Source organism: Copadichromis virginalis, unplaced genomic scaffold (assembly GCF_057382275.1).
Source record: "Copadichromis virginalis isolate Kocher_CV1m ecotype Utaka unplaced genomic scaffold, C_Virginalis_male_GT1.1 unmapped_scaffold_1, whole genome shotgun sequence".
Classification (NCBI taxonomy): domain Eukaryota; kingdom Metazoa; phylum Chordata; class Actinopteri; order Cichliformes; family Cichlidae; genus Copadichromis; species Copadichromis virginalis.
This window is the reverse complement of record NW_028188589.1, coordinates 10,888,005-10,899,154: the sequence shown is the minus strand read 5'-3', so window position 1 is coordinate 10,899,154 and position 11,150 is coordinate 10,888,005. Positions and strand designations below refer to the sequence as shown.

Genomic DNA, 11,150 nt, shown 5'->3' with positions numbered 1-11,150 from the left:
CCCTCATGTTTATCCTCCAGGAAATCCAGTTTGTAGCAGCAGAACACCGACAAACTTTTACACAGCACAGAATTAGGATATCAAATAAAGGGGAATAAGAGAATATGAATATAAGCATAAATATGTACATATATACACAGACCTCACACAGAGACAGCAGCTACACTGTGTGTGGATGTGATCCACAGTCACAGCTGTGGGTTTCAGTCAGTGTGTCTCTAACTTCATGGTCACATTTCAAAGCTTATTGGAGCCAGAAGATGTTCAAGTAAAAGATTTATTGCTGTACTCGTCTACCAGGATAACAGGAGGTTCATAAAGCTGTGTAATACTTCAGCTTTACATCATGCAGTAGTAGTTTATTAAACCCCCCAAAATATGACTATCCAGAGTTGGGACCAGGAAGCAGAGTTGCAGTCTTACACGCCTCTCTGCAGCTTCTCTCCTCCTGCTACCCCCCAAAAACCCATCTCCATAGAGACTGTGTCAGCTCCCAAACAGACAAAAAACAAACTAAAAACCAGCAACAAACAACTTAAACATAAACAATCACAAAGAAAGAACAATACAGTATCCACATCTGAACCAAAGAGTAAAACAGTGAAATGTGGATTATTAAACATTAGGTCTCTCTCCTCCAAGTCTCTGTTAGTACATGTTAGTAAAAACATTTCTGCATTTTACCCATATTTTATTTTTAACTCAAAATCAAAGATTCCAGATTCTCCTACATGTTGGTTTTGAATCAGATAGGACGACAGATTTCAGGTGGCCCTGTGTCTTTCTCTATTACATTTGCCACTGTGTAACTCAAAGTTATTTAAGGACTAGTTTATTTCAATGGATGAGTTTACTGACTGACGCGCAGAAGAAATAGTTCTTTATGGAGCCGAGATGGTGTGAATGATGAGACCAAAGACTGCAATATCTTGTACCAAAAATATATTGAATAAATGGAGGAAAGGGGAAATGGAACAAAATAATTAACACAACACACAACATAAATGCCCACAATTAAATAATAAATCAATGCTGTGATCTTTCTGTGCAAAAGTCCTTTTTGGTCCTCTTCTTTTTAAAGTTCACTTTTAAGGTATTCCTCCTTAGAGTCCAGCTTCATACAAATGGGGAAATATGTCCGTAATCCAAAGACGGCTAAGTGGGGGAAAGAGGGGAAACAAAGAATGGTCCTACCGGCTCGCCACTTCAATATGAAGAAGATTAATTCAAAGGGAGGGAACAAAACCTGACCTGTAGGTCAGAAAAACGTCCATTAGCACATCAAGTTCGATTCAGTTTACCGGTAAACAAATATATTTTTCTGCAAGCCTATGTAACAATGCAAATCATCATCAACCAATGTACAACAGTTAAATTATTAATTATCTTGGCTACGTAGCTTAATCTATACAGTCCAGTAGCGTTCGCTACAAACAATACAAAAACAACAATAAAGGAAAACAGCTGTCTAACAGACAGCATAGCCGAATTCAAGGCAACACATAACAATAATCATTCAATCGCACTTTGTTTCAAAGTAAGCCCATTAAAGTGCTTAAGTAAATAAAAGTGTTCAAAAACAGCGGTTTTTGAGCCGGAGTTCTGCTCGCGGTGGGAACGCCGCCGCAAAAAGCCACTTTTTAATCGCGAAAACGATCGACTGGTTACTGACAACCAAAAGGTTGTTTTTGGCAGATATTAAAGATCATGGGTGGGCGGGGCAAATGGAGCAGTTTTCTACAGTCGAGTAAAATTCCAGGAAAGAGCTGGGTGTGGCTTTCCTTTAAATCACATGATCAACAGCTTTAAGATGGAGGCAACTCGCTCAGTGTTTCCTGTTTCATTCTTAGACTGTGGCGATGGTAAGTAGCAGCTTTTCACTTGTTACCTGGCATCTTTTCAGCCACCAATGATAGTCATTGTATGTTATCAACATTTCACTAACTATGTTTTCTCTCATGTTTAAAATAGGCCGACCAAGAGCAAAATAGGTATGTCTGCAGACTCTGCTGTAGCCAAAGTTATCAGATCTCCTGTGTCTTTAAATCCCTAACTGCTCGATCATTATCATTTTAGAAGACAACAATTTCTCAAAGGAGGTTCAAAACTAATGCCTACAAGATTACCAAGAGGATGGTTCGGGGCTCTTACATGACTCCGGGAAGTCAACACTTGGTGGATGAGGTGTGTTACCTTTGACACTTTTAAGACAGTCCTGTTTATCACTACTAACAATAAGCAAATATGTTTTCACTCAACAGATCCTTCACAGCATGTTGTTTCTGGGCAAAATCAACAACATCCCCTTTTCTCCAGAAGAAATCTTCCCTAATCCTTTTGTGTTGGGTTCTTTAATGAGAAGATATCCCAGGCCTTTTAAGTTGTATTCGACTCAGCTTCCCAGGCGAAGTCCCTTCTCCTGTGTGCTCGACATGGTAAGATAACTCTTCTCACATTTTCAGTCAATCTGACAAACTTCCAGTTTTTAGGAAAGTATAATGCAAAGTGCTTTTTTACTGAGAAATCCAAAGAAAATCCATACTGTACCTTATACTTCAACATATGCTTCTAGCTATACTTCTCCACCAAACACAGAGACTGCAGGAGAGCTGGAGACTTGCTTCAGAATTTGTTAGTTCTAAATAATGTCTAACAGACTCATTATTGGAGATGCTTACAGTCTTCAAGGCGTATATGATGCTGTCACTGTGTAGCTGCTGGATCTGTTAAGTCAGCTCAAAGACTCTAAATTCAGCGTGTTTTGACAGCCCGGCATAGCAAAATAGAAAAAAAAAGGTCAATTAGCAAATTTAATTATAAATTAGTGAGAACAAAGATGGATTTTTGCTTATTGATTTAAAATTAAATAGATTTTTGTGACTTGTTTCACCCCCTATCTTAAAATGTCTAAACCAAAAGCATCCAATGGTCCTGCATAGTTAAACAAGTCAAGCAGCGAAACAAACATGTTGATCAACTTTCTATGAAAAACAACTATATAATCAGGTGCAACACTTTGACCAGATCTGTAACTGTTTTCAGATCGTCCTGCAAAATAACTCAGAGAATGAAGAGCAAATAAAGCAGAGTCTGCAAGATCTCCTCACAGACTTGGACTTAGAAGAGAATAATAAAAAAACAGCTTTCGTCTCGTCCACCATCTGCATTTCTCAAAAATCCCAAACCAACAAATCAGAAAGGTACTGCGGAGTCTCCATGTCCACCAAAGGTCCTAACGCTGGGAAAATTATGATTGCTGCCTCCTGTCTTAGCAAATGGCATAAATATGTATCTGGTGCGGTGATGACCTATTATCCAAACACAGTCCAGAAAGATTACTTTGATGGAACAATTGAAGTACCTGGAAATATCAGGTGTGAGGCTTTTTGTCTCCGTGATGGTGCCAGAATGAAGCCTTGCAGATCATGTAAGAATTTGTTTGGCTTGAACACAGAAGACCTCAGAGAGTGGCCATATGGTAACTGTGCTGAAGCTGAGAGCCTGAGCAATTTGCTTGAAAATGAGAGAGAAGTTGAAACACATGTGGATGAATACTCAGCTGAAAAGGATAACAGGCAGAGAGCTGAGGATGAGGTTGGTAGGGTTCTTAGAACTGTGTTGCAAAGGATTCGGTTTAACTGGACAGGTGAATTTTACAACCCAGAACAAGAGTGAGATTTCATGAAATCATTTGCATTCATCATTCTGATAAATCAAAGATTCTCTGCTCTGACAGCATCTGTGTGGATTTTCTGTAATCACAGAGACGTGTATAAGCATGTTTACTTTCCATCTCCATGTAATTGTCACATTTAATAATTAAAACTGGCTTCTATGGGTTTTTGTTTGTTTGCTTACATATCTAGTGTTTAATGCAATATGAAGCATTATCAGACAGCATTTATTGGGAAGAATCCCATGTTTATACTGGTCTGTACCCAGGGTACACAGAAAATAAAAACACATGTTTTCTTATTATGATCCCAACTATAATTTACTTAAGCAAAAGCACTACATGTGTAGTTATAATATTTATAGCAGTTACTGTTGAGCTTTAAATTTATCATGTTAAATGTTTATATGCTGATTATATTGCTTTATATAAGAAAGGCCTAACTCTGAGTACACTCTGTGCCAAAAAGTGCTGACAGGAAACTGCATGCTTTTGCAGAAACGTGCTTTTGCAGCTAGAAAGTGAAGCTGATATATATCAGTTTTAATTAGTTTTTACCAACTGCTTGCTAGGGCAATCCCACGAGTTTGGTGTTTTTGTATTGAACATGATTCCAAGTGCTTTCTATAACACATAGCAGAGGTGCCACAACAAAGACTGAGAAGAGGACAGGAAGAGACAGTGAAAGAGATGCACTCCTTCGCCATTCATGTTAAAGCGTTGCATAGCTTTAATTTTAGAGAGTGTTGCATAACTTTAGTCATTTTTCTACCACAGGTGAAGCCAAGAATTGTGAAGCTCTCTTTTGGCCAAATACCAGAATCTGTAAGAAGAAGAAGAAACAAACAATCAAATAGGTCATTATTAAGAGGACAACAATCTCTTGATGATTATCCACAGTGTCTTTGATAACTCTGAGATACAAACTGTCAAGGATATACACATCCCAGCAAACAATAGCTGTGTTTGACTAAAGCGATTAATAACAAGGACAGAGCTACAATCACTACAGTCAAACATAAAGGGCTTAATCCTGAATCCAAGTCTGAGCTGTGATGCCGTTGGTGCTGAAAGCTGCTCAGATCCTGAAGCTGCACGTTTTGTCTCTCTCTAACCAAACCAGCAGCAAAAGAAGACACATTTCGCTTGACATAAACATTGTCATGAATTCCCTCTTACTTTTGCTGGTTTGCTTCCACCACCATTAAAACACACACAGAAAAACAACACAGCACAGCTCTCTGCCTCTCTCAGTGTACTTTAAGAACACCGTTTCCCATCTCAAATCTCTGTTTTTGGCATTATTCGCTTGCTTGTTATGAAGCAGTCTACCGTTGTTTACAGCCATTTTTTTTAATGACTTCCGACAAGACAGCCTCATTTCTGCTGTTCAATACCAAATTTTATTTATTTTTTTCAAATTAAGTGAAACTGCAAAATGCTCTGCTGTGTCTCTATTAAAACCTCTTATTAAAACCTCTGAATCACTTCAGCAGCATCAGCCAATGTACATTTGTTGAGTCGTGGTTCTCGTCTGCTTTTGTTCTACTGCAGAATAATATTTTTAAGGTTATCTACTGTAAAAAGCTAGGCCAGGAAAATCTGCTTCATGGTTTTGTGTTTTATCCTCAGTTACTTTGACACAAAAGCATCTGCTGTGATGCTCACACCTCTGATGAAGTTTCACAAGTGTCAGTACTGATAAATGATCAGAATTATAATGTTTCTGACTCTCTGAGTAAGAATTAAATGGAATCTAATTGGGACCTTGTGAATTGGAATTGAACAGGTTCTAGAAATCAGTGATGATACTCAGCTCCAATACCCACCTATGATATTAGGCTGACGAACGCTGACTGGGTTTCATTTACCAGCTTTTTATGTTCTTCCTGCAGTTTCCTCCCCACATCACTCATCTTAACTTTTTTCCAGTCCTCCTCAGTCTAAACAGAACACACAACAATACAAAGAAAAGCTCAGGTGATTGATCTCTAACACTAGGCATCCCCAGTCTTATTCTTAGCAGTCTAACTTCTCACCATATCTTTGAAGGCCTCTCCATTGTAGTAGCGCTTGGATGCTGGATACTCTATCGTTTTGTCACATAGTTCCAGGAAACTGGAAGCCACCAGATGCAGCTCCTCTCCGTCATAGCCGTACAGCTTTTTGTCCTCACGCGTCATCAGCACAAGCTCGTCACATGGACATGAGGTGCCCTTTACCACACCAATAACCTGCATTTTTACAATCTCGGGAAGGTAGAATTTTCCCCAGGCGTTAACTTCATCATCATCCCCGTTGTATTTGGTGTTCTCAAGCTCTTCTATCCACAGGTCAGCACCACTTGGCTTCTTCAGGTGAACGCACATGCTTTTGTTTTTGGAAACAAAATCTTTCACCCATTTCAGGTACTTTTCACCTGGAAAGAAGCAGACAAGGAAATATGGATGAATGTAGAAGTGTTGGAAAAGACAAATAGCAAGGTTATCCTATAGCAGTTTGTGAAAATGTTGTATCTTGAAATAAGCAGGCAAAATGAGGATCTCACTTATCTCATATGTTCTGACTACCGACTTTCTTCAGTTAAAGGACAAAAAAAGGGCACACTGGAGGCTGACAGAGTGTGCAATGGTGGGAATCATTTTGCAGAACTCACTAAAGTTTGTTTCTCCTGGAACAAGCTTTTTACACTTCGGCAAATGAAAATACTGTGTTAAACTAAAAAAGAGCACCAGACCAAGGTCTACAGTACTAACAGAAAAGCATGCCGTTACCTGTTGCCTGTCGACACAGCTGCTGATCTTCCTCACCAAAAAAATGAGGATCCCTGAAAGGAATAGAAAGGTTATGTTAAAATGAATGACTGTCACGGTGATCATGGGAAGCTCCAAAATATCACAACAATAGCTACGAAATCACAAAATGCAGTGTGATGTCTGTAAGCACCAAACATGACATCTCTGCAAATTCATCTTGAAATATGTAGGTACCTCACACGTACAGCTGCAGCCATCTCAGCCATTTATCACTGTGGCTGCCAAGTGGCTGCCACTTCACAAGCGCATGGCACAACATAGAAGAGCCACCTCCACAGGACAAGACTCAGCAGTCCATCTGCATCTTAAGGATAAAGGACACTCTTTCGAGGATGCCAATGTTCACATTTTGGGCAGAGAGGACAGATGGTTTGAAAGAGGAGTGAAAGAAGCCATCTATGTCCACTGTGAACGACCATCTTTGAACAGAGGCGGGGGTTTACGACACCAACTCTCTGCCATCTATAATCCAGTTTTGAGATCCCTTCCCAGACGCCTTAACGCCCACTCACATCCTGGGCCATCTGACCTCAGGAATTCGCATGATAAGGTGGGGCCAGGTTTCACAATGAACCCACCCGAAACTGGCTGATTGGGACCCACACCCAGTTTCACACCTTGGCTCAGGCGATTAGAGGATCATCAGGGGGTCCTTTTGTCCCTCTGTGGGGGGAAACTCCCACTAGGCTTATATCTGGGACTCTCCACCATTTGACCTTAGAACTGAAGAAGCTTCTCGGATGAAGGTGAAACGTCTTCAAGTAACTTAAAGAAGTCCAGACGCTTTTCTTTGCAAGCTCCTTTGACTACGATGACCTGGATGACTGAGAACCTTCACAGACATAAGGTGAATGTGACAAACAAAGCGCCTTCTTGTTCTCTGTGATAATGTAAAGTTATTAATGAAAAAACAAACGAGTAAAAAACGGACTGGAAACATGTCTTCAATCAAAACTCGACAAAAACAAAGAAACAGCCTCACTTCTCTGCAACGCTCCCTAAAAATGACGTTACGTGTTACGTACCAGAGATTTCTATACAGCCCTTTATCAAGCCGAGAGAAAGTGACGCAAAACCCTCCAACTAATAACGACTAGCAGAGAGGCTCAGCTGAGTGTAGTTACCTGGTTTGCAGACGCATACAGACGTTTCCTGTCCTCTCGGACGCAGCTGTGATAGAACATGTGGTGCATTACCGCCACCAACTGGCTTGGAGTGAGGACCGGAAATCGCTCATGCCAAATCAAAAAAAAAAAAAAAAACATAAAGAAAAATGAAGTGAAGAGATAAATGAATACATTAAATCAAGAAGAAAAAAACCCACCACCGGACATATACATCCTCATATCCTTCTGTACAAATGAGTTTGTTTTAGAAACTGAAAAAAGCCACAAAACCTTCACATCTAGAAATCCTTTGCAGTAAAACTTGTTTTTTGGCAGGTTCCACAGGTTTTGAATCAGTTTTCTTCTTTATTCCTGATAATTTTGACAATGAAAAAGAACATGTTCTATAGGGCTTTGGAGTTGACGTCACGCCGCAATGCATTGTGGGAGCGCGGCACCATTTTCGAGGTCTACGAATCAAAACAAACACACTGTGTTGGAACGACGATTACAAGCTGCTTAAAAGCAGCTCAAAAGAGAATGGACTGTATAGAGACCGATTGCGTCCAGAGGCGAAGCGGCGGTACTTGCAGAAAATAGCATGCAGTGGAAATGTGGACCCGTATGAAATACGGCCGTGGAGTAGAAACCCTGAAGACGTAGCCTGATATATTTTCGTACCTTATCTGTGGAGTCAGCGCGTACAAGTCGTCATTCAAACAAAGGTAAGTCAGCTCGAGTACTGCGTGTGAAATGCGTTTGATTTCCCTGCAAACATTCACATTAGTGCAGCATAAATTCATTCATGAGGGGAAATTACAGTGAGAACATGTGGAGGCTGTTAGAGGGAGAAGATAGTGAGTTCAGTGCAGGGCTGTGCAGAGAGGTTTAAAGGGGCGGGTGCTCAAAGTTAAAAAGGGGCACATTGAACCAGGCTGAATAACAACAACACACATTCATCAAGAATCTAATATGGGAAGGGCAGGGCTGTGTTGGTCTGAGACTGTAGACATTAAAAAGTCCACAGGAGAGATGGTAGCTGATTAAACAAGTGTCATGAGATAATAACAAAATGCAAAGATTGGTGACAGCGCTTGGAACCATAAGGCAACAAAAAACTATGTATGTAAAAAAAAAAAAAAAAAAAAAAAAAAAAAAATATATATATATATATATATATATATATATATATATATATATATATATATATATATATATATATATATATACACACACAGTGGGGCAAAAAAGTATTTAGTCAGCCACCGATTGTGCAAGTTCCCCCACTTAAAATGATGACAGAGGTCAGTAATTTGCACCAGAGGTACACTTCAACTGTGAGAGACAGAATGTGAAAAAAAAATCCATGAATTCACATGGTAGGATTTGTAAAGAATTTATTCGTAAATCAGGGTGGAAAATAAGTATTTGGTCACCTCAAACATGGAAAATCTCTGGCTCTCACAGACCTGTAACGTCTTCTGTAAGAAGCTTTTCTGTCCCCCACTCGTTACCTGTATGAATGGCACCTGTTTGAACTCATCATCTGTATAAAAGACACCTGTCCACAGCCTCAAACAGTCAGACTCCAAACTCCGCCATGGCCAAGACCAAAGAGCTCTCGAAGGACACCAGGAAAAGTATTGTAGACCTGCACCAGACTGGGAAGAGTGAATCTACAATAGGCAAGCAGCTTGGTGTGAAGAAATCAACTGTGGGAGCAATCATCAGAAAATGGAAGACATACAAGACCACTGATAATCTCCCTCGATCTGGGGCTCCACGCAAGATCTCATCCCGTGGGGTCAAAATGATGATGAGAACGGTGAGCAAAGATCCCAGAACCACACGGGGGGACCTGGTGAATGACCTGCAGAGAGCTGGGACCAAAGTAACAAAGGTCACCATCAGTAACACACTACAACGGCAGGGAATCAAATCCCGCAGTGCCAGACGTGTTCCGCTGCTGAAGCCAGTGCATGTCCAGGCCCGTCTGAAGTTTGCCAGAGAGCACATGGATGATACAGCAGAGGATTGGGAGAATGTCATGTGGTCAGATGAAACCAAAGTAGAACTTTTTGGTATTTTGGTATCCTGTATTTGTTGTTGAAGACTTCTTCAGCTTCTTCTCAAGGACATCAGCTGCTTGTTTGGCAGCAGAGGCAGTTAAGAAGCTTCCTGAAAAACACTGAACAGTGAGTTCACTGTGGCATATGACAGATTCAGCTTTCTGTGTGCAAATGTGTCTGTGTCGACCTTTCAAATGCTGTTGAATCCAAAACATCAGCGGCTCCTCGGCTGCTCACTTCATGCACTTCTGTCTGTGTGACAGTCCAATGACATCACAGCTGTTTCCAGCCCCAGTGTCTCAGGACTGGACACCTTTAAACATGTCGAGGATCAAACAGCGTCCAGCTAAACACACATGAAACTATCAGAGCTGACAATCATTCCAATAACATCTAATGGTTCATGTATGTAGACACAGGACTACAAGGAAATGGCTCTCAGCATCTGGCTGTGGGAACACATGAGTCCCTGTTTGTGTTCAGATTGTGTGCATGTTTTAGACGTGTGTCACATGTAGAAACACAACAATCCCACAATGACACACAGATGTGTTTGACACAGCTGTGCAGCTGTAAGTTGTTTCTAATGATTCATTGAAGCTCTTCTAACATTCTGGAGACGATCAGTACATGAATCTGTTCAACACGACAACAATTTGACTTCAGTGTGAACGTTTGCATTAAATAACCTTCTTCATCCAGCTGACAGCATCTTCATCCTATGATGTGAACAGTTCCTCCTGTTGATGACAAACCTCTGACAGGATCTGCTTGAGGAGCTTTTTCATGTGCAGCTCTCTGAGCTCAGGGCTGAGCTGCTGTTTCATCTTTAAGAGCTGCTGCCTCCTCGCCGGACTTGTTCTCCTCTTCTTCTCCTAATGACACCATTTCTGCTTCATATAAAATTCAATAAAGATGCTGACATGTATCTGTAGCAACAACATCATTGAATCTAGAACAACTGGAGCCAAACCAGTGGCTCTGCTGGGATCACTGGTGAGCCAACACTTCCTTGTTGATGCAGATTTCAGGGCTTCCTTTTGCTCCTCCGTTATAACTGTTCTCTCTTCTCAACACATGATGACACAAAGGAATCAGCAGTGACAAAGATGATGCTGAAGAGAAGCACACACTTCACACATATAACAGAGCAGTGCAGTTACACACACCTCTGCTCGACATCAGGCCTCAAACAAAGACACAAAACACTAACTTGACTCTAAACAGAAGAAACGAGCAGCTGTTTCTGTTCTGTGCTTATTTATATTTGACACACATGCTTCTCTTTGTGCAAACACACATCGCACTATAAGGGTAACCTCGCACACAATGATTGGACAGCACAGTGATGATGCTGGGAGATCCTATACGCAGCAACACAGAAACACTGAGAACTTTAAACAATGATGGAAAGTGTTATAAATGACTTGTTGGCCTCTGATCTGTCACAAACAGCTGAAACGTGTCTCTCATGAGTCACATGAAG

General features: G+C 40.7%; 1 protein-coding gene and 2 long non-coding RNA genes across 3 annotated transcripts; 1 reads left to right on the top strand and 2 right to left on the bottom strand.

Moving 5' to 3' along the window:
* Positions 1–927: 927 nt before the first annotated feature.
* LOC146679836 (uncharacterized) lies at positions 928–3,420 on the bottom strand. The gene is made up of 2 exons (XR_014918585.1): positions 3,362–3,420; positions 928–1,251 (listed from the first exon to the last, which is right to left on the bottom strand). It is a non-coding gene; the product is annotated as an uncharacterized LOC146679836 (long non-coding RNA).
* LOC146679835 (uncharacterized) lies at positions 1,426–3,841 on the top strand. The gene is made up of 4 exons (XM_085450290.1): positions 1,426–1,991; positions 2,077–2,184; positions 2,262–2,435; positions 3,043–3,841. Exons 2-4 carry the CDS (start codon positions 2,134–2,136, stop codon positions 3,673–3,675), a joined length of 858 nt encoding a protein of 285 aa, XP_085306416.1. The 5' UTR covers positions 1,426–1,991; positions 2,077–2,133; the 3' UTR covers positions 3,676–3,841.
* A 544-nt stretch (positions 3,842–4,385) lies between these two features.
* On the bottom strand, positions 4,386–6,138 carry LOC146679834 (uncharacterized). The gene is made up of 2 exons (XR_014918584.1): positions 5,503–6,138; positions 4,386–4,496 (listed from the first exon to the last, which is right to left on the bottom strand). It is a non-coding gene; the product is annotated as an uncharacterized LOC146679834 (long non-coding RNA).
* Positions 6,139–11,150: the final 5,012 nt, after the last annotated feature.